Consider the following 24,500-nt stretch of genomic DNA (forward strand, 5'->3'; position numbering starts at 1 on the left):
TTGCAACTGTGGGCGCCGGGCTTCACAGCCTGGCACCCACTGCGCATGCGTGAGCAGCGCCGAGCGCCGTGATTGGCCGCTCAGTCACCTGGGACCTGTAATGGGTCCCAGATGATTGACAGGAGGGAGGGAGCAGAGCAGAGCCCTTCCTGTGCCGAGACAGAAGTGATGTCACCAGCCCAGGCACTGAAAGAGGCAGACTACGAAGGGACCCCCTAGCAACAGGCATTTAGAGGTGAGTAAAAAAAGAAAAAAAAAATATCCAAATGTTTTTTTGTATTTTTTTTAGGATTTTTCATGTAGTTTTTTTTTTTTTATGGGTGGAACCCCACTTTAAAGTCCCATATTTGAGGTATTTTTGGGTAAGAGGAGGTTAGACACCTAATGCATGCACCAGTCAGGGAATGCTTTGCGTTTTCTGAATGAATGCAAAGCATTCTCTAATTGGATGAGGTGGAGAGCGGGACATCACTGCCATGCCTCTCCACCTCATCAAGTCAGGGAATGCTTTGCATTCATTCATAAAATACGAAGCATTCTCTGAATGGTGTTGGTGTCCAGCAGCCAACCTCTTCTGCTCAGCTTGAGACCTGTGAGCAAGTAGAGATTGCAGGAGTAGACTCATTTAATTCAGTAACTTCCAGCTTCCTATGAGATCAGCCTGGTATGGTATATCCATAGTTACATTGGCCCTAGCTGGACCAATGAAAGTACGTGTAAAATATCCATACCTGGAATTCATTTAGGTGCACCCCATAAAAATTGCTTAGTTTTTCAACATATTGGATAACTCAAACACTAGATCTTCATTCAAATAGTGCCTTCAGAATAAAACGAATTAAACCAAATGGTACCACCGATAAAGGTGATATACTTGAATAAGAACTAAAATGTATTATTTATAATTTATTCAACAAAAATAATAGATTAAAAAAAAGTCTACTGTGGAGAAGCTGGTATTGCACCCTTTAGCAGAAATGACTTCTCCTAGGTGTGTTGCATAACTGCCTGATAGTGTTTGACATTGACCACTTCTCCATGAAAAGTTTCTTCAGTTGCAAGATGCTTGTGGGTTTCCTTTCATGAGCTAACCGTTTCAGAATCCCTCTACAAAATATCGATGGGAATCAGTATCATGCTTTTGGTTAGGTCAGTTCATAGCCCTCTAGTTCTTCTTTTTGAGCCATTCTTTGGTGGATTTGCAAGTGTGCTTTGGATCATTATTGTGTCGATAGACTCATCTCCGGTTTAACTTCAGCTTTTGGATAGATGACCTCACATTCTCATCAAGCACACTGTGATATGATGCTAAATCTATAGTTGACTCGATGATTGCAAAGCCCCATACCATAATATTTTCACCACCACGCTTCACAGTTATTGAGGTGCTTCTCCTGAAGTACAGTTTTTGGTTTGCAACAAATGTCCCTGTTTCTGTGACCAAAGAACTCTATCTTTGATCAGTCTTCAGCACATTGTCCCAGAAGCCCTGGTCTGTGCCTTTTATGTTCAATGGCGAACTGTAATCTTGCTCTAATGTTACATAGTCTGGTTGAAAAAAGTCACAAGTCCATCCAGGTCAGCCAATAGGATGGAAAGGTAAAAATGTATACAATCCTATATAGACAATCCTATACCCACAGTTGATCCAGAGGAAGTCAAAAAAAAAAAAAAAAAAAAAAAAAAACAATAAAACTTGATCCAATTTGCTCCAGCCGGGGAAGAAATTCCTTCCTGATCCCCCAAGAGTCCATCGGATATTCCATGGATCAACTTTACCTATAAATATTAGAATCCAGTTATGTGTATCTAGGAAGGAATCCAGGCCCTTCTTAAATCAATCTACTGAGCTGGCCAGAACCACCTCTGGAGGGAGTCTATTCCACATTTTCACAGCTCTTACTGTGAAGAAGCCTTTCCGTATTTGTAGATTAAATCTCTTTTTCTCCAGACATAAAGAGTGCCCCCTTATCCTCTGTGATGACCTTAAAGTGAATAACTCAACACCAAGTTCACTATATGGATCCCATATGCATTTATACATTTGATCATATCCTCCTTAATCTCTTCTTTTCAAGAGAGAATAAATTCAGTTCCTCTAATATTTCCTCATAGCTGAGCTCCTCCATGCCTCTTATCAGTTTGGTTGCCCTTCTCTACACTTTGTGTTTTTTTTTTTTATTATTAGACAGCAAAGGTTTTTATCTCTAATGCAGGTTAAATTAGTGCAATGATAGTTTTTTTTCTTTAAAAATAACAAACATGTTTTACTTATCTGCTCTGTGAAATGGTTTTGCAGCCCCAATCAGCCTCTTTTCAGGTCCCTCTTCTGTGCTCCTGGCCCCTCCCTCCTGAGGAGTGCCCCCACAGCAAGCAGATGCTATGGGGGCACCCGAGCCACAGCTCTGTGTATCCATTCAGACACAGAGCCTCGGTTCGGCACCGCCCCCCTCTCTCTCCTGATTGGCTAACTGACATTCATGGACAGCTGCATGAGCCAATGGCATTGCTGCTGTGTCTCCGCCAATCAGGAGGGAGAGTCCCAGACAGCCGAGGCACTAGTGTACATCGCTGGATCGAGATGGGGTTTTCGTTAAGTATTAGGGGGGCTGCTACACACAGAAGGTTTTTTCATCTTCATGCATAGAATGCATGAAGATAAAAAAACCTTCTGCCTTTACAACCACTTTAACCCCCTCTTCCCCCATCATGCATGACGAAGCGGTCCTGTATGGCTCTGAAATGTTACACCTACACCAATTGTGATGTGGTCACTTCAATAAACATTTGGACTATTTCAGTTGAGTCCATGGTGTGATGGTGACATATGTTCATGTCCATGTGCAATTACACACCCCCAATGGGTGTATCTATGGCAGTCTGGGCTCTCAGGAAGTGTTTCAATGATGCTGGCCCTCATTCAGCCTGGGCAAGGACTGTTAGCAAAACAAGGGAGTGAAGGGTCAGCACTGGCGCGAAGGTGAGTAGTGCATCGAAGGTTGCTGTAAAGAGAACATTAACTGTGGTGAGGGCGGCCAGCATTTTTCAGCACGCTTACACATTACACACCCCTGGGTGTGCTCTCCTCCACCTATGAGAGATCTGAGCTCTCTGTGCGCCCTCCGTCTCCACAAGTTACATGTGATTCTCCTCTTATGGGTTTCCCATTTTCTTCCTTCACCCATTGGCACACCTCCCAACATTTTGAGATGGGAATGAGGGATACCTCCTAGCAAACATATGTAGGCATAGGACACGCCCCCCTGCCACGCCCCTTAAAGTGGACATAACCAAAAAAAAGGTTAATTAAATCCACAAGGGCTTTTTTTTTTTTTTTTAACCACTAATATTTCTTTATATTGGCTTTTAAAATTGCCAAATGCAACTATTTAGAATTTGGATGAAAGGTTTAGCACTGGGAAACTTTTTGAAAGATAAAAAGTGCATTTTATATACAACTATATAGATCAGACCAAAATGAGGGACAAATGAGGAGGAAAGAGGGACATTGCTCCAAATCAGGGACAGTCCCTCGAAAATCAGGGACAGTTGGGAGCTTTGCATTGGGCAGGCACACTATGCTGAAGTTACATTATCTCGGCACCCAGCACCATCTGTGAATATATCACGCATGCATTGCGATCAGTGTGTAGACTGCAGGTAAGTAGAAGTTCTTTTTTGGCAGAAGAGACTTGTGAAATCTGCTGGCAAATTTTAGTTTTCAAATGGTTAATTTCCGCTCTAACGATATTTTTCAGTGCTGGCATGCAGTATTTTCCAATGCATGGGTAAAGCCCAAGTTTGCAGCTTTATCTTAGATTTGTCTATCATGATTCTACATAAATGGCACTGTGGTGAGACGACCTGTTTTTTCTGTACAGCGGACTGTGGTGCCCTTCACCTGTATGATATGAAATGAATGCTGTGCCTGGCAGTCATGTTTATTATAAGGATGTTTCCTTTGATTGGCAGCCGTGGAGCTCCAGATTTTTGCTGCTTCAGCATGTTGTGCGAGTCGTTGCTCTGGAAGGAGATCAAAGCGTTTTCACGGTAACGTTGTGCTCTCACACAGGATACCATAAAAGCACAGAAGCCCAATTCTTCCAGAATAAATGAAAATCTCACACCCTGTGAGGTGCATGTCGTACCACGTAAACAGCCTATTAAGACATAATTGCAAGACACTGGAAAGATAGAACATGAAATTGGGATGATTTCAGGAGAATGTTTTCCTTGGAGCGTCAGGAGTCCTTCTTGGGGCCAAATACCACTTCCTCCATTCCTCCTCCATTCCTCCTCCTCCTCTTGCAGTTTGATTATAGCGGAGGGAATATCATCCACGCCGTGACCTGAGCTGTACAGGAAGAGAACACCTAGTGCCGGATAATAACACTAACTCAATTTCTGGACTTGGAAAAGTGATATACAGTTTCTTGTTTTTCTTTTTTAGAAATTGTTGCATAAACTATGTTACTGGCTCAGTGGATGAAACTTGTCATTTCTAGCGAATAAGACCAAAGAAAGAAAAGCCTTAAAGTGAACCTGTCACTAAGTATAGGTTTTCCAATACTAAAGTGTATGTTGGACTGTTTTTGTCTCTTTTTTTAAAAAAAAAGCAGAAAAAATACTGCCAGGGAGTCTGCCAGGGATTGAAGGTACTTTTAAATTACTTTATTAAGCTGGCAGCACTGCCTCTGTTGCACTGAAATCCCAACCGGCTTTAATAGCCCCCACCCCCAATCCCCTTCCAAAGATGGACTACACAACTCCTCCTCTTCTCATCCCTATACTCTCCTGATGGACTACAGGATACCTCCTCTTCTCACCCTCCTACTCCCCTGATTCATGCCTGAACACCTCCTCTTCTCATTGCTATACTCTCCTGGTGCACAACAGAACTACTCCTCATCTCCATATCCCACTGATTGTCTACAGCAGTGGTCTCCAAACTGTGGCCAGGGGGCCAGATGTTGCCCTTTGCTTGCCTTTATACGGCCCTTGGAGCACTATTCCTCCCACTGACATTAACAATGGGGCATAATTTCTCCCACTGACACCAATAATGGGGCACTATTCCTTCTACTGACACCAAATAATGGGGCAACCTTTCCTTCTACTGACACCAATAATGGGGCGCTATTCCTTCTACTGACACCAATGATGGGACACTATTCCTCAGACTGACACCAATGATGGGGCACTATTCCTTCTACTGACACCAATAAAGTTTTTTGGATCCTTTTTAAATCATAATGATAACAGAAATCACCCAAATGGCCCTAATAAAAAGTTTACATACCCTGGAATGTTTGGCCTTGGTACAGACACAGAAGGTGGCACACAGGGTAAAATGGCAATTAAAGGTTAATTTCCCACATTTATGGCTTTTTAAATCACAATTAGTGTCTGTGTATAAATAGTCAATGAGTTTGTTAGCTCTCACATGGATGCACTAAACAGGCTAGACACTGAGCCACAAGGACGTAGAAAAGAACTGTCAAAAGACCCGTGTAACAAGGTAATGAAACTTTACAAAGATGGAAAAGGATATAAAAAGAAATCCAAAGCCTTGAATATGCCAGTCAGTACTGTTCAATCATTTATTAAGAAGTGGAAAATCTGGGGCTCTTTTGATACCAAGCCATGGTCAGGTAGACCAAGAAAGATTTCAGCCACAACTGGCGGAAGAATTGCTCAGAATACAAAGAAAAACCCACAGGTAACCTCAGGAGAAATGCAGGCTGCTCTCCAAAAAGACGGTGCGGTTTTTAAGGAGCACAATTCAACTATACTTGAACAAGAAAGAGCTGCGTGGTTGAGCTGCCAGAAGGAAGCCTTTACTGCACCAATGCCACAAAAAAGCCCAATGAGGCATGTCAAGGTGTTGTTGGCCATATTGTAACCAGGCTTTTTTGTGGGACTTGTACAGTAAAGGCTCCTTTCTGGCAACTTAACCATGCAGCTCCTTTTTGTTTAAGTATCATTGTATTGTGCTCCTTAAAAACAACCACACCATCTTTTTCCAGAGCAGCTTGTATTTCTCCTGAGGTTACCTGTGGGTTTTTCTTTGTATCCCGAACAGTTCCTGTGGCAGTTGTGGCTGAAATCTTTCTTGATCTACCTGACCTTGGCTTGGTATCAAGAGATCCCCAAATTTTCCACTTATTAAGTGATTGGACAGTACTGACTGGCATATTCAAGTCTTTGGATATCTTTTTAGATCCTTTTCCATCTTTGTAAAGTTTCATTACCTTGTTACGCAGGTCTTGACTGTTCTTTTCTACCTCCTTGTGGCTCAGTGTCTAGCCTGTTTAGTGCATCCATGTGAGAGCTAACAAACTCATTGACTATTTATACACAGACATTAATTGTGATTTAAAAAGCCATAAATGTGGGGAATTAACCTTTTAATTGCCATTTTAACCTGTAGGCCACCTTCTGTGTCTGTACCAAGGCCAAACATTCCAGGGTGTGTAAACTTTTGATCAGGGCCATTTGGGTGATTTCTGTTATCATTATGATTTAAACAGGATCCAAAAAACTATGTGATAATAAATGGCTTCATGCGATTGCTATCCCTAAATAAAAGGCAGTTTTTTGGCATGATCAGTCGTATTTTAAATAATAGTAAAGAATATAAAATGAGCAACGGTGCCAAAAATACAAAGCAACCAATAATGTAATGCCGCACCAAAAATTTATAAAAACTAATAAAACATAAAATAATAGAGAAATTAGCACTAAACTCTATATATATATATATATATATATATATATATATATATATATATATATATATATATATATATATATATATATATATATATATATATGTGTGTGTGTATGTATATATGTGTGTATGTATATATGTGTGTATGTATATGTGTGTGTATGTATGTATGTGAAGATGAAATCAAGCGTGAGTGCACCATATATACCAGCACATATACCATAAATATGACACCAGTGCCATTTAGTTTACTAAAGCATTGTGTATAATAAACAGTTGCAGTTTTTTTTTTAATTTATTTTCACAATTTTTCATCTCAGTACTACTGATCTCCTGCAGCCACTTTGTGTCTACTCCAGCTTTGGCTGAATTTCGTTTCTCAGGGCCGGTTTGTTAATGGTCACAGCAGGAGACCATGCCTTATGCATTTTTGCTCATATACTGTAGCAACATGTAGTCTCCATTGTGCCTATGGTACAGGGTGACAACACAGGAGCACAACAGAGGCAGAGTGTTGTCACCCTATAACAGGAAGTGCCTCAAAAAAGCCCTTCATGGCCAAATAACCAGATATCATTTTAATAAAAGTTGCACATTAAAAAAAAAAATATTGAACAAAATACTTTTAAAACTTGCCTTAACATGTTAAAGTTTAGATGAGATTTTCACGGTTTAACCAGTTATAGTCTTTCATTGCTTTGGCTGTTTTAATTATAATTTGTTCTTTCTGAAAGTGACCCTTTTCTCTGTTCTTTGTTTCAGTGACATCACATACAATGTTCTGCTGGAAGCTGTGACTGTCCTCATCGTGTTTTTGTCCTATCAGCTTTTCCACAAGGAGATCATTCATGAGAGCATCATCCACAAATACCTGATGCATGGCCGCTGGTATGTTACCCGCTTAGCTAATCAAATGGCTATTGGTCCTAATGGATAAACAGTTCTGAAGTAATAAGTACTTTTTTTTCCCCATAGTAGACAGTCAGTTTATTCAGTACTATGCCAGTGGTGTGCCAGAGCATAGTGCTTTAGCAACCCTTTGTAATGTTTTAAGCATTTATTTATAAAACTATCATTATACTGATATAAAGTGGAATAAAAAATTGACTGCAAACCATTATAGTCTCCCTTGAATATCACATTGAATATATTCTGGTTCTTTCTTGCAGTCTTCCTTACACTAGCCGATTGGTGAAAACGTTACTGTATAACTTTATCCGCCAAGAAAAAAGCCCGCCTCCGGGGTCTCACATGTTCCAGCAACAGGCAGACGGCGGGGGTCTTCTCTATGGCCTGGCATCCGGTGTGGCAAGTGAGTAACAAATAATTATACACACAGTGAAAAATGACAGATCGGCAGAGCCGTTATTTATTTATTTTTTTCTTTTAAATCTTAAAATAGAAGTATGGGGTTCTTAACCCCCCCCCCAAAAAAACAAAAAAAAAAACTTTATATTCACCTAGGTGGATGCTGCTTTTAAGACTGATCTCTCAGTTCTCGGTCTTCAGTGAGCAGAGAGCCGGTGAGCAGAGAGCCGGTGCCCCTCCAGCGCTCACCGGAGCGTCCAGCTGTGAACGGGGCGGGAGTGCCTGACTCAGTCTCCCAGCGGGCCACCAAAGGGCAGAGCCAGCTGACGGTCCAGGCATCTAGGTGGATCACAACTTTAACAAAAAAACATAGTAAGGCCTTATTTACACATGCATACTACAGTGTACACCTCTGCAAGGCCATGTTCAGGGATGCACAGGTGTTCCATGTATCCCTGTGCAGGCAGTCCCATTGATGTCATTTGAGATGTAGCAACTGCACGAACACAGCCGTTGCTCCCAAATTGATATCTATATGGGTCCGGGTGCATGTTCCTGAGCTCACACTGTCTGCATTTGGGGTAATGCACCCACACCTACACGGATGTCAGATTAGGAGCAGCGGCTGTGCCCGTGCAGCCGCTGCATCCCAATTGACATTAAAGGGAATACCTGCATGGAGATGCTCAGGACACCTAGGCATCCCCATGCAGGTAACCGCTGTCCTCCATGGGCATACACTTTAGTACGCCCCATGAGAATGGGTCTTTTACAAACTCTGAAAGCTGTAAAGGGAAAAATGATAACCTCAGATTTTTACAGTAAATTGTGTTTATTTGCAGTTTTGCGCACCTTCAGTTTTCACCATTTCACAAAAAGGCGCAATTGAAGATGTACAAATATTTGTTAGGTACTAACGCAATACAGTTTTAACTTTTCTATATATAATATAACTTTCAATGCCAATATAGCTTGCGTACGTATTTCTGTTGACTGTTTTTGTATATTTGAAAGGCTTGCAGGCGCTGTCTCTAGAGACTCGGCACAAAAGCAGTGTGCTTGGAAAAGATTATTGTAGAAACCCTTATGTGCCAGAGAGACGATGTATGAGTTCACAGAAAACACTTTATTGCAGAGCGGATAAAACGTAGCATGTGGTTTCCCACTGCTTCAATCTTTCTGTGACAAGTCCACTAAAGTAGTTGAAGTAACGTCAAGTTCTAAATGCACTACAGTTTACACCAGTGTGATTCAGTTCTTATTTCTTTCTGTTTTCTTCTGCGTCTGCTAGATTTTTCCTTAAAAATGTCTTGTTCTGCTAAGGAGGCTTTTTACGTTTGTTTAATAAACTACAGACGTGTCTTCTGCCAACATTTTCTATTTGGTGTCTATACCAAATGACCGTATTTCTCATCCTCTATTGGTTTTATTAACTTAAAAACATGCGTTTTACCTGTCTGTGCGTCAGTTCCCCTTCCTGTTCCAACATGACTGTGCACAAGCAAGGTCCATAAGGACATGGATGAGCGAGTTTGGGGTGGGGTACCTTGACTGGCCTGCACAGAGTCCTGATCTCAACCCAATAGTACAGCTTTGGGATGAATTTGAGCAGAGACTGTGAGCCAGGCTTTCTTGTCCAACATCAGTGCCTGACCTCACAAATGCGCTTCTGGAAGAATGGTCAAACATTCCCATAGACACACTCCTAAACCTTATGGACAATCCTAGGGACTAAGACTGGGGTGCCATTAAAGTTCATGTGCATGTAAAGGAAGGCGTCACAATACTTTTGGTAATATAATGTATGATAAAGTCCAAAATTGAAGTGCTAGTGCTCCATCATGTTCAAAGTGATGAATTATTTAATTTAAAAATCTTGTTCCATTCGTGTCTCCACCACCAATAAGAAATGATTGCTCATCTTCAAAATATGACCCCTGAATTAACAGTAAGGTGTGTGGGAGAGGGTGTGTGCCCAGAGGCAGGCTGTGATTGGGAGGAGGTGTATGCCCAGAGGCAGGCTGTGATTGGGAGGGGCGTGTGCCCAAAGGCAGGCTGTGATTGGGAGGGGCGTGTGCCCAAAGGCAGGCTGTGATTGGGAGGGTGTGTGTGCCTAGAGGCAGGCTGTGATTGGGGAGGGTGTGTGTGCCTAGAGACAGGCTGTGATTGGTAGGGGGTGTGTGTGCCTTGAGGCAGGCTTTGATTGGAAGGGGGTGTGTGCCAGAGGCAAGCTTTGATTGGGGGGGGGGGGGTGTGTGCCTAGAGGCAGGCTGTGATTGGGGAGGGGGTGTGTGCCTAGAGGCAGGCTGTGATTGGGGAGGGGGTGTGTGCCTAGAGGCAGGCTGTGATTGGGGAGGGGGTGTGTGCCTAGAGGCAGGCTGTGATTGGGGAGGGGGTGTGTGCCTAGAGGCAGGCTGTGATTGGGGAGGGGGTGTGTGCCCAGAGGCAGGCTGTGATTGGGGAAGGGGTGTGTGCCTAGAGGCAGGCTGTGATTGGAGAGGGGGTGTGAGGGGGGGTGTCCCCAGAGGCAGGCTGTGATTGGGAGGGGGGTGTGTGCCCAAAGGCAGGCTGTGATTGGGAGGGGGTGTGTGCCCAAAGGCAGGCTGTGATTGGGAGGGGTGTTTGTACCTAGAGGCAGGCTGTGATTGGGGGGGGGTGTTCCCAGAGGCAGGCTGTGATTGGGAGGGGGTGTGTGCCAGAGGCAGGCTGTGATTGGGGAAGGGGTGTGTGCCTAGAGGCAGGCTGTGATTGGGGAAGGGGTGTGTGCCTAGAGGCAGGCTGTGATTGGAGAGGGGGTGTGAGGGGGGGGTGTCCCCAGAGGCAGGCTGTGATTGGGAGGGGGGTGTGTGCCCAAAGGCAGGCTGTGATTGGGAGGGGGTGTGTGCCCAAAGGCAGGCTGTGATTGGGAGGGGTGTTTGTACCTAGAGGCAGGCTGTGATTGGGGGGGGGTGTTCCCAGAGGCAGGCTGTGATTGGGAGGGGGTGTGTGCCAGAGGCAGGCTGTGATTGGGGAAGGGGTGTGTGCCTAGAGGCAGGCTGTGATTGGGGAAGGGGTGTGTGCCTAGAGGCAGGCTGTGATTGGAGAGGGGGTGTGAGGGGGGGGTGTCCCCAGAGGCAGGCTGTGATTGGGAGGGGGGTGTGTGCCCAAAGGCAGGCTGTGATTGGGAGGGGGTGTGTGCCCAAAGGCAGGCTGTGATTGGGAGGGGTGTTTGTACCTAGAGGCAGGCTGTGATTGGGGGGGGGGGTGTTCCCAGAGGCAGGCTGTGATTGGGAGGGGGTGTGTGCCAGAGGCAGGCTGTGATTGGGGGGGGTGTGTGCCAGAGGCAGGCTGTGATTGGGGGGGGGAGGTGTTCCCAGAGGCAGGCTGTGATTGGGAGGGGGTGTTCCCAGTGGCAGACTGTGATTGGGAGGGGGTGTGTGCCAGAGGCAGGCTGTGATTGGGAGGGGGGCATGGTGGCTGAACTAACTACCCAATACAGGCATGCTGGGTGTCTTCTCAGTGTCCTGCACCCCTGAATGTAAAGCGGAAGGATTAAAACTGACCATGCTAACACAGATCAGCTTCTCTACTTTGTGTAGTCAGTTTAGAACAAGGAAAAACAGTGACTGCCAGGATCAACCTGGTACTTCATATGGAAGACGTACATAAAAATGGTAGAGACTATGAGTGCTAAAATATAAAATATTTTATCAAATTTAAAATAAATATTTAAGATAACATACACTTTAAAGCGGAGTTCCACCCAAAAGTGGAACTTCCGCTCATCGGATTCCCCCCCCCCTCCGGTGTCACATTTGGCACCTTTCACGGAGGAGGGGGGTGCAGATACCTGTATTATACAGGTATCTGCACCCACTTCCGGGAATAGACTCCCGCGGGAGTCACGCCCCCTCCCGCACTTCCCTGCTGTCTCCTGGGAAAGAAACAGGTTCCAGGAGATAGCGGGGACCATTGAGAACGTGCAGCGCGACTCGCGCATGCGCATTAGGGAATTGGGAAGTGAAGCCGCAACGCTTCACTTCCTGATTCCCTCACTGAGAATGGCGGCGGCAGCACCCGAGGACCGAGGGACGGTTTGGTCTCGGGTGCCGACATCGCTGGACCCCGGGACAGGTGAGTGACCTTATTTTAAAAGTCAGCAGCTGCAATATTTGCAGCTGCTGACATCTAAAAATAAATTTTCGCCGGACTCCCGCTTTAAATATTAATTAATAGTTTAATATGAGTGTATTTTTAAAAGCAACTTTTGTAAGCTCCTGAATTTGATCTGGTATCTTGGAGTCCTCATACAGCAGGGCTCAGACTGGGGAAAGTGAAGGGTAGAACTAGGAGGCAATCAGTTGTGCTGCATATGCTCACAAGAAGCATGCTGATAGAAGTGGACAGAGTAGAATGACTGAGAAATGAAGTCCATCAGTCTGCTGATTCTCTTTCACTGTCGAATCACAGACAGGGCGAGGGACAAGACCTAGTAGTATTACATAACACAGCAGAGAAAATTTGGATGATCTGCCTGTGCCGTGTAAATCTCAAAACTGGATGGACAGAAATAGAAATCCTATGGCATGTAGAGCAGCTCCCTTGTATGTATTTGATCTTTGCATTTAGCTTTTTGCCCGGAGCCCAGATTAAATGTGCTCTTTTTCATTTCCTTCAGTATCCTATGTCTGGATGTGTCATTGTAGAAAGTGTTGTAATTATATTTTCGGTACAGCCGCTGTTGTGACCAGCATGTAATGGGTGGATAGTATGGGCGGATGGAGAGGGATGTGCGGTGGAGGTCTTTGATCCGTGAATGGTGGTGATGAGGGTGGGGAGTGTATTGCAGGTTGTACATTGCAGAATAGGGGAGACTCCTCTCACCTGAGTGAGACACCATTAGATGCTATCGCAGAAACAGAACACCCGCTGTCATGTCTCCAGGAGACTCCCTGTCTGCAGAGAACAGAACTGCTGCAGACTTTGTTTCACAGATCATGTTACAGGTATTTTATTTATTTTTTTAAGCAAACTCCTGTACTGGTATACAAGTATATATATGATTACCATTTCAGCAAACTCCTGTACTGGTATACAATGTATATATATGGTTACCAATTCTGGCCATCTCTTGAAAATATTGTTTCTCGGCGGTCCCCTTGCTTCAGCTGTTTGAACCACTAGCTGGGAACACATGCTGTGCAGTATTTCTTTATTGCCCATAAATGGGTCAAGGGAAAAGTCAATATATGGAAATGGGTGCTGCAACATCCAGTTCGCTTTTAAAGGTAAAAAATGTGGGGCTGTCATCCTCATCCTTGCTTTCTTGGGTCATTAACCCAAAACAAGCATTCAGCCAGAGGCGTCTTGGTAATCACGATCACATCAGTGAGAAATCTGCCAACGCAGTGAGGAAAGGATCAACATGACAGCCTCAGCCAATCCAGTGAGGCAAGGATCACCATGACAGCTTCAGCCAATTCAGTGAGGCAAGGCTCAACATGACAGCCTCGGAGAATGCAGTGAGGCAAGGATCAACATGACAGCCTTTAACCAATGCAGTCAGGCAAAGCTCGACCTGACAGCCTCGGCCAATCCAGTAAGGCAAGGATCCACAATGACAGCCTCAGCCAATGCAGTGAGGCAAGGATCAACATGACAGCTTTAACCAATGCAGTCAGGCAAAGCTCAATATGACAGCCTCGGCCAATCCAGTAAGACAAGGATCAACATGACAGCCTCGGCCAATGCAGTGAGGCAAGGATCAACATGACAGCTTTAACCAATGCAGTCAGGCAAAGCTTAATATGACAGCCTCGGCCAATGCAGTGAGGCAAGGATCAACATGACAGCTTCAACCAACACAGTCGGGCAAAACTCAATATGACAGCCTCGTCCATTGAGGTGAGGCAAAACTCAACATGACAGCCTCGGCCAATGCAGTGAGGCAAGGATTAACATGACAGCCTCAACCAATGCAGTGAGGCAAGGATTAACATAACGGCCTTAGGACAGGTCCCTATAGAAGCAAGTATTTCTGCACTGACAGGTTCCCTTTGAAACCTACTCTATTCTTCTAGGTTTGGTTGTGGAAGAATCTGATGTGACTGGCTCAGCCGTCTTCCAGCGCCTCACAGCTTCCGTCTGATCACTTGTATGGAAAAACAGGACATTAGCTTTCCTTACCAACCCTTTTACCCCCAGAGAAAGCCCTGAAATAATATTCAGGTCTCAAGGAAGTCCTGCTAAAGCCAACTTATTGGGGGTCAGTGGAGAAAATGCCCCTTACACTGGTGGTCAGTGGGGAGAATGTCCCCCTTATAGACAGCTAAAAAAAATCATTGTTGTGCATACACCATCAGATGAGAGGTCAGTCAGCCACAGCCCAAGGAAATCCTAGCAACCTCTGGAGGAGCCCTAATGTTCCTCAGAACTCTGGTTTCTAATGGCTGCTTCAGGGCTTAATCTCATGCGCAGGGCCCACCTGAAGTGCTTTCTGCATTCAGATGATTTTTCAGGCAGCATTTGACAGGCTTTAAGGAGGCAATATATCCCCTCCCTTTACTGGCTGATTTATTCCTGTAAATGCACTGCTGTGCTACAGTCGCATGCATTAAATGCAGTTTCGGCACAGCTCCATAGACTTGAATTGGTCATATTCGGCAACGGTAGCAACCACCAAATGCAACATGCTGTAGAGCCATGAGCAGCTACATGTCTGTGTTTAGGCGGGGGGTCTATGGTATTGCCTCTTGGTTGCTCGTGAGAATGAGGCCTTACAAGGTAGCTTAGTTTAATTGTACAGGTACGCTGCAAGTAGTATTTGTATTTCTCCATATGTGATAAAGTCTTTGCTTCAGTCCTCATTGGAAGACACAGCCTGGCAATTGGCACAAAAAAAAGTTGACCATGGAATATGCAGATTTATATTCACATTTTTTTCTATTAGTAACTACAAATGCAAATTTAATGGCTAATCACTGCCTGCACTCTGTGCAGATGGTGCACATTCCTGCAATACCCTCTGGGTGGCAGTAGTGGTACACCATTCATACTAATATTTAAACCGACACACCATTTCCTCTTCTACACTGGCCAACCTAAAATTGTGTGTGTTATGATTAATCCAAAAGTTTACCTATTTACAGAGTTCAAACACATAGTGAGGATCTATATTCCAGTTCCGAGTTGTACAGTATCTCACAAAAGTGAGTACACCCCTCACATTTTTGTAAATATTTTATTCTATCTTTTCATGTGACAACACTGAAGAAATGACAATTTGCTACAATGTAAAGTAGTGAGTGTACAGCTTGTATAACAGTGTAAATTTGCTGTCCCCTCAAAACAACTCAACACACAGCCATTAAAGTGGAGTCCCATTTAACAGTCAGCAGCTACAAAATGTGTAGCTGCTGACTTTTAATAATCAGACACTCACCTGTCCCACTGTCCAGCGATGCGGGTGCAGGGAAGCCTTGCTCCTCTCCCCCTCCTCTCCGCGGTGCCGGCATTCAAACCGTGGGCGCCCTGGCAGCACGCCGTGAACGGCCGTGCAATCTTCTGGGACCTGTGACGTGTAGCAAAGTGTCATTTCTTCAGTGTTGTCACATGAAAAGATATCATGAAATATTTACAAAAATGTGAGGGGTGTACTCACTTTTGTGAGATACTGTATCTAGAGGTTTTTGTGGGTTGCTCTGCATTCCCATACTGAATGTTTTGGGATATTATTTTCATACAGAGTGGACTGGTCCACTGCACATGTTCAGACAGTGTGGTGGTCCACTGCATGTGCTCGGACAAAATGTGCTCCGCTTCTGCACCTGCTCAGCTCGTGTTCCCAGAATAAGGGATTACTTCCACCATCGTAGTTTTAAGCAATCAGTGGTCTAGTCCAGTACACTAATAGACAAATAAGAAACAGAAGTGCTTGCTATGAATGCTGTGTCAGGCCTATACCATATGGTCAATGATTTGTGGACACCTGGTTATTACATCTATCTATATGGCTAAAAGTATGTGGGCACCTTTCCAAGTGACTGAGCTCAAGTGTATGCAGTGAAGGGAACAGTTAAAGATTGTTACCCCAACATTTCATATTCCTGATATGTGCCTGTTGTACCATGTACTTGTATGAGAAAGTTTTCTGTTCTCTTTGTACTGCTTCCTTTATGTGAAATACTTGGTGATCCTGCCAAGTCCCCCTGCTTTCCTGTTTTAAACTGACCACATTAGGCATGAGAGCACATCCATCTCAGCATGGTCAGTTTTCTGGCTGTGCTGGGAAAACCACTTGCCTGTCATCTAATGATCAGACTTGTGCTGACACGCCCCCTCTCCACAGCCGTTCACTGGGAAGATCGGTGTATTGCTGCTCCTCTCTCTCCCCTCCTCCCCCCACCTCCAGCTCTCTAAGCCCCTTATTCTGATTGGTCAGCGTGGTCTTCCGCTCTAACCAATCAGAACTACTCTGATCTACCCCAGCGTCCTTAAGGAAAGAAGAGTAGCCAGCTGGCTTTCAAACTCCGGAACCACTGCAAAGGCCTCCTATGACAGTGAAACTGTCACCCACGGAGGGACAGTTGTGCTCAAAAGTTTGCATCCCCTTGGAGAATTAGTAATATCCAGTATGTACCATTTTTAAGGAGCACCTGAGTTAGCCGGCAAAACACATTTCTTTTATTTCCTATGGGATTCATATTCTGTAACTGTAGGGCCCTTTTCACACGTGCGGACAGTATGTCCGTATTTCATCCATCCGTTTTCAGATGAACTACGGACATACATGCATCCCTATGGGATAGCGGGTGTCAGCGGATGAACATCCGCTGACACCACCGATATCATCCGTCCCCGCTATGGTCCGATTCTGCAGACGGAGGAAAATCCTATTTTTCTATCTGTCTGCAGAGCGGATCGGATGAACACGGACAGATGGTCCGTGTTCATCCGATCCCCCCATAGGGGAGAGCGGAGATCTGACAGGGTGGTCCCTGCACAGTGGGAATCAACGGAGCGAGCGGATGTTCACGGGGCGGATTATCACGAATCCGTCCTATGTGAAAGGACACTTAGTCATAACGAAATGGTACAATCATAAAAAAATGGCAACAAGTAAAAAAATGAAATGAGCCCTGTTAAAAAGTCCCCTTAGTTCCTAATACTGTGTATTGCCCCCTTTAGCATCCATGACTGCGTGCAATCTTTTGTAATAGTTGCCTGAGGCCTCAGTTTTTGCAGGTGGTATAGCTGCCCATTCCTCTTGGCAAAATGCCTCCAGGTCATGCAAATTCTTTGGTCGTCTTGCATGAACCGCATGGTTGAGATTAGGGATGCACAGAAATTTCGGCCACCGAAACATATTGGCCGAAAATGGCCCTTTCGGCATAAAGCCGAAAGAGAATTTTTGCAGAAAATGGGGTGGGGCCTGTGCAGGGCTCCGCTCTGCCCCTGGTGCCGCCTTTCAGGGGGGCTTCCTATATCGTTGAAAGGGGGGAGAGCCGCCGCCGCCTGTTTGATTACAGCGCCGGGAACATTACAGCTTTCATTTCAATAGCTGTGTGTTCCACGCTGCGTGCCGTCACATACAGCCCCTCCCCCTTGTCCAGGCACTTTGCTATACAGATCACCCGTCCAATCCTGGGATGGGTGATCTGTGTATCAAAGTTCCTCGGACAAGGGGGAGGGGCTGTATGTGACGGCGCGCAGCGTGGAACACACAGCTATTGAAATGAAAGCTGTGATGTTCCCGGCGCTGTAATCAAACAGGCGGCGGCTCTCCTCTCCCGACACTGGCTACACTACAATGGGGACACTGGCTGCCCTACTGCGGACACTGGCTGCCCTACTGCGGACACTGGCTGCCCTACTGCGGACACTGGCTGCCCTACTGCGGACACTGGCTGCCCTACTGCGGACACTGGCTGCCCTACTGCGGACACTGGCTGCCCTACTGCGGACACTGGCTGCCCTACTGCGGACACTGGCTGCCCTACTGCGGACACTGGCTGCCCTACTGCGGACACTGGCTGCCCTACTGCGGACACTGGCTGCCCTACTGCGGACACTGGCTGCCCTACTGCGGACACTGGCTGCCCTACTGCGGACACTGGCTGCCCTACTGCGGACACTGGCTGCCCTACTGCGGACACTGGCTGCCCTACTACTGCAGTCTCTGACCCTCTCCTGTACCATGTCCGCAGTCTCTGACCCTCTCCTGTACCATGTCCGCAGTCTCTGACCCTCTCCTGTACCATGTCCGCAGTCTCTGACCCTCTCCTGTACCATGTCCGCAGTCTCTGACCCTCTCCTGTACCATGTCCGCAGTCTCTGACCCTCTCCTGTACCATGTCCGCAGTCTCCGACCCTCTCCTGTACCATGTCCGCAGTCTCTGACCCTCTCCTGTACCATGTCCGCAGTCTCTGACCCTCTCCTGTACCATGTCCGCAGTCTCTGACCCTCTCCTGTACCATGTCCGCAGTCTCTGACCCTCTCCTGTACCATGTCCGCAGTCTCTGACCCTCTCCTGTACCATGTCCGCAGTCGCTGACCCTCTCCTGTACCATGTCCGCAGTCGCTGACCATCTTCTGTATAAAAATATAAAAACAGTCACTTTCGGTATCGGTTTCGTTTTTCGGGATCAAGGAAGAATTATTTTCGGTACCAAAAAACCCATTCGGTGCATCCCTAGCTGAGATATCCCCAGAGTGGCTCTGACATTAAGGTCAGGAGAATGTGATGACCACTCCAGAAAGGCTGTCCTAGACCAATAGACGTGATTGGAGACAATACGGTCTCCGATCACCTCTATTGTAAGCCATTGCGACAGGCGGATCGAATGCTGGGCTCCCCACTGGGATAGAAGAGCTCGGAGAGGCACAGGAGCTTAGCAGGAGAAGGAGGAGACCCCCTTCCGCTGCTTGTAAAAGCAATTCGGTGACTAATTAGCCGCTAAGATTGCTTTTACTTTGTAGAGCATCCTCGGCTCTAAAAAAAACAATACCAGGATTATGGCTGCGAGCTGCAGCCATAATCCCAATATAACCACTTGTGGTCAATCGTGTACATGTACCCGACTCGCCGGCAGATGGTTAACAAGGAGCCAAACAACTATGTGATTATAAATGGCTTCATATGATCATTAGCCTTAAAGGGGTTGTAAACCCTTGTGTTTTTTTCACCTTAATACATCCTATGCATTGAAATGAAAAAACACCTGGCAGTCGCTGGCCCCCAAGTCCCCCCCCCCCCCCACTGGCCCCCTGAGCCCTGGAATTTCACCTGGCGGAGACGAGCTCTTACTTTGCACAGAGTGTGCGGCACTTGATTGGATAGATTGATAGCAGCGCATCCATTGGCTCCCGCTGCTGTCAATCAAATCCAATGACGCGTGTGTTGGGGGGCGGGACCGAGTCCGGCATTCGTTTCTATGGACGCAAATGCTGGACTCGGGAGCGTGCCCGCACGGTAACCCCCCGGGAGAACGCTTTCCCTAGGGGGTTATACGATGCGGGGAGGAGCCGTGAGAGCCACCGAGGTACCCCAGAAGTCGGTGTTCAGGGCCACTTTGTGCAAAACGAACTGCACAGCGGATGTAAGTATGACATGTTTGTTATTTAAAAAAAAAGAAAAAACGCAAACCTTTACCAACACTTTAAATAAAATATATTTTTTGGCATGATCAGTCATATTTTCAATATCAATGCCAAAATTTCACGATTTCTGCCAGGGGATGCAAATTTCTGAGCACAACTATAATTGCAACGGGAAGAGTGTAGTGAAGTGTTCACCTTGTCATTTTATTTTTCTGAAAAAGCAAACATAAACAGTAGTTTCAATAATTTTTAGTTTTGCATGACCAAAGACTCATATTGCTTTGGAAATAAACCTCCACAATGCTATATAGTAAATATTTTAATCAGTTTACACCCTGATTTCAATCATTTCGACCAGAAATGATCTGAATTTTTAAGCTCACTGAAAGTTTACAAACATGTTACACAGAAGTAAGTGGGCATCTATGCTTGGCATTGTGACGACGAGAACGTGGGGGGGGGGGGGGGGTCTTCTGCAGACACACAGATCATACAGAACACATCAACTCATTGGCCTGCATAGCTGTGTGGTTCTTGTTGCTGTGATCTCAGTTGTAATGTGTTTATCGCCTCACAGAGTTTATTTTGGCCTCCTTGTTAAGAGAGACATTTGAATTCTCTATAAAATTTCCCTACGCCGCCTCTGTAATTTATTTCTCAGACCTTTTTATCGTGTAGCAATGTGATTGCACTTTTCCTGCATTGGAAGGATTGATGGATTGTTCATGTCTCACACCCCCTTTATCTGCAGCCTATGAGCTCTTACATTGGATATACAAAGTATCTAAAATTGTATTTATTTTTTTCCCAAGTGCACTTGTGGGAGGGAGCCCTATTAAAAACAATTGGGGAGATTTCAGTGAGGCATTTGCAAAACATTTTGCACTTGTGAACCAGGCCCTGGCGTTCCGCCACCAAGCTCCAAGGGAAGGGCCCCTGGGTTCGGGTTGCTCTGTCTAAAATGGCCGGACTTATTTTTTGTTCCAGTCCAGGTTTGACTGCAAGACAGATTCTAAAGAGCATCTATGGCACTCTATGATTTTAAAGTTTTTTTTATGATTTTTTTTTTTTCTTTGCATAACCTAGCATTGGCAGTAGCAGACACTATATTGTACCCTTAGGTTGTTCAACTTGTCCTGCGACTTGGGACTGCAAAGTCACATGACAAGTCGTACCCAATGATTTTCAATGAGAACCATCCATATCTGCAACTAAATCGCAGCAACTTCAAAGTGGTCCCTGCACTACTTTGGTCCGACTTTGATGTGACTTGAGGTCCTTAGACCTCACGATTACACAGGCATTGCTTCCTGTTACGTCAAAGTCGCAGCAAAAAAATTTGTCGCACAAGTGTGAAAGGGGCCTAACATGCACTCAGCTCCTGAAAACTCATCCTGTGTATTCCCCTGGAGCCCCATAGCCAGGCTGTGCATTATATCCTGCAAAATTTGGCTGTTTGGCACGGTTTTGGCATGAGAAGTAACATTGCTTCAAATACGCACGCGCTGGTCGTTGGCCTCAACCTTACATGTAACCTGAAGTAATTCTGTGTAACATGCACAACTTATATATATTTATATATAATAATAATAAATATATATATGATACTGCAATTTGGGCTGCCTAGGAGGGAACGGGGAGGGGGGCGGGACGAGCGACGTCAGATTACATACAGCGAGCATCTCCTGCTTACTCAGCGGGCTCTGTAATAGGAAGTCCCGTCTCCTGGGCCGGCATTGGACCACTGTTCTGTCTATCATAGAAGCTGGTCCAGGAGGCGGGACTTTGTATTAAAGAGGCCGCCGATTAAACAGGAGATTCTCGCTGTATGTAATCTGACGGCGCTCGTCCCACCCCCCGCCCTGTCCCCTCCGAGGCAGCAGTAATCTGAGTTGAGGCTGCAGATGGCCAGTGATCAGGCTGCATTGAAGGCAATGGTGAGGCTGCAGATGGGCATTGATCAGACTGCATTGAAGGCAATGGTGAGGCTGCAGATGGGCATAGATCAGGCTGCATTGAAGGCAATGGTGAGGCTGCAGATGGGCATAGATCAGGCTGCATTCATGGCAATTGTGAGGCTGCAGATGTACATTGATCAGGCTGCAGATGGGCAATGGTGAGGCTGCATTAATGGGCACTGACCCTTAATTTGCTTCAAAGTTCTTTATTTAAAATTTAAGTTTTTTCCCTGAAATTTCCCTCCTAAAATGAAGGTGCGTGTTATATGCCAATAAATACGGTATATATTTTATTTTTATTTATTTCAGGTACTTATATAGCGCTGTCAATTTACGCAGAGCTTTACATATACATTGTACATTCACATCAGTCCCTACCCTCAAGGAGCTTACAATCTAAGGTCCCTAACTCACATTCATACATACTAGGGACAATTTAGACAGGATCCAATTAACCTACCAGCATGTCTTTGGAATGTGGGAGGAAACCGGAGTACCCGGAGGAAACCCACACAGACACAGGGAGAACATGCAAACTCCAGGCAGGTAGTGTCGTGGCTGGGATTCGAACCAGCGACCCTTCTTATTTATATTTAAAACATTTTTTTTTTTTTTTTTTTTTTTTTATTAAAACTAATTAATTTAAAAAAACAGTTTTACCCTTTCTTCATGCTTATATTGCATCTTGGTGCTGCTGATCTCCTTTAGACTTTTTTATGGCTTCTTCCTGTCTGTATGCACTCACTCCAGCATCTGCTGCACTTCATTGGTCTGCACTGGCTTTCTAACTATGACAGCAGTGGACAATGCCTGTGCAATTTCGGGGCATGGGCAACAGGGTGACAATGTAGGGATACAGTTGAGGGGGGCTGTTGTCACCCTATAAACAGAAAGTGAAAGACAGAGGAGGCGCTTCTTTGTCCAATACGTCAACCGTTTATTAGGACACAAGAATAAGAAGCACTCGATAAGAAATCGGGCTCATAAAATCATTCATTCGGATGAGATCCTGTCACTGTCAGTCCATAGCCACGCAGTCAACCAGCAGCTGCGGGGAAGGTGGATCGCAAGAGCAAGATAGCCGCTGCCCTTCCAGGATCGACATGGAATGCACGCACCGGATTTGACCTCGGGGGAGGGGCGGTAACGCGTTTCAAAGCATGCTCCTTTTTCAGACTTAAGCCCAGAAGTGCCTGAACAAGGACCTTCATGGCAAAATCACTAAGGGCGGCACAGTGGTGCAGTGGATAGCACTTTCACCTAGCAGTAAGAAGGGTCGCTGGTTCGAATCCCACCCAGGACACTACCTGCCTGGAGTTTGCATGTTCTTCCTGTGTCTGTGTGGGTTTCCTCCGGGTACTCCGGTTTCCTCCCACACTCCAAAGACATGCTGGTAGGTTAATTGGATCCTGTCTAAATTGTCCCTAGTATGTATGAATGTGAGTTAGGGACCGTAGATTGTAAGCTCCTTGAGGGTATAGGGACTGATGTGAATGTACAATGTATATGTAAAGCGCTGCGTAAATTGACGGCGCTATATAAGTACCTGAAATAAAATAAAAAATAAGTTGTTTTTTTTTTTTTAATAAATCTGCAGATTTAAAAATCCCGAAAATAACTTTGGAATTAAATTAACATGTTAAAGCTTATATAAGGTTTTACCAGTTGAATTTAACACTGCTATAAATTTAAAGGTGAAGTACAGCCAAAGCTAGTTTGACTGTAGTTCTCTTGTGGATCACAAGAGTGCAGTTCGTTCTGCACTCCTGTGACCTGTTTTCACAAAGCCGGACCAGGCTGGGGAGAGATCGTGATAATATGGTCAGGATCCGCCCACAGTCCTAGACTGGCACCTCGCTCAGCCTCTCAGCGAGCCGCTCCTGCCCCCTCCACAGCCAAACACTGGCAGTCACCAGCTCTCTGCTCACGGAGCTCTGAGAACTGAGCGATCAGTGGTATTTGATCACTCGGTTATCAGTCTTAGAGCTAGTGGGAAACAGATGCACCATTGGACCGATGCTGCATCTACCTAGGTAGGTATGATTCTTGGAAAAAAAAAAACTTTACTTCTCTATTAAAGCAGACCTCAGCAGAATAGGAATGATGGCACATGCCAGTTTTCGCTCTTCCAGAATCCAGTTGGAATCCCATCACTGCTCTGGTCAGAAAGAAAAACTTGTCATAAGTGATTCATGCTGATTGCAGAGGAACAAGGCAGCAGATAGAAATGACACTCGGTACTCTGGATTGAGACAAGTATACACTATAGACGGATATGCTTTGTTCATATTTCATGTCTGAGGTTTACAACCACTTTTAAAGAGGAACTGCAGGCCATTCTGAGACTTCCCTCCAACCACTTTGCATATTATTTTATATATACTGCGATTCTGTACTTGCCAAATATGCTGCAGAAATCTCCCTCCACTGAGTCTGGCTGCATTCATTTTAACTGTGGGCAGCTGAAGCTGCTGCCTGTTCACTTCCTGGATTTACACAGAGGCACACCTCCAGCTCTGCAGCTTTTATTGGCCCACTTAAAACTCATTCCCCCTCCCTTCCTGGCAAACTCTGAGAGAGAGAGAGCTGTGCATGATGTCATAAGCCTAGGCTAATGACCAGACAAGAAACAGGAAGTGGGCTGTATAAGGTATTTACTGGGAGAAAAAAAAAAGGTTTACTGTCCAAAAGTAAAACAACAAGGGCAGAAGATGGATGGAAAGATGAAAAAATGACTTAAGTTCCGCTTTAAGGAGATTATATGTACATATAAAGCAACACTTTAACCACTTCAGCCCCGGAAGAATTTACCCCCTTCCTGACCAGGCCATTTTTTGCGATACGGCACTGCGTTGCTTTAACTGACAATTGCGCGGTCGTGCGAAGTACCCAAACAAAATGTATTTCCTTTTTCTCCCACAAATAG

General features: G+C 45.4%; 1 protein-coding gene across 3 annotated transcripts in view; it reads left to right on the forward strand.

Moving 5' to 3' along the window:
• Nucleotides 1–24,500, forward strand: part of DYM (dymeclin) — a 566,463-nt gene that overhangs the window by 171,378 nt on the left and 370,585 nt on the right. For all 3 annotated transcript variants that reach the window (XM_073619238.1, XM_073619231.1, XM_073619222.1), the window contains exons 7-8: nucleotides 7,493–7,618; nucleotides 7,900–8,042. In XM_073619238.1, the coding sequence (XP_073475339.1) occupies nucleotides 7,493–7,618; nucleotides 7,900–8,042 (269 nt within the window). The remainder of the gene's footprint in view (nucleotides 1–7,492; nucleotides 7,619–7,899; nucleotides 8,043–24,500) is intronic.

Source organism: Aquarana catesbeiana, linkage group LG01 (assembly GCF_042186555.1).
Source record: "Aquarana catesbeiana isolate 2022-GZ linkage group LG01, ASM4218655v1, whole genome shotgun sequence".
NCBI lineage: Eukaryota > Metazoa > Chordata > Amphibia > Anura > Ranidae > Aquarana > Aquarana catesbeiana.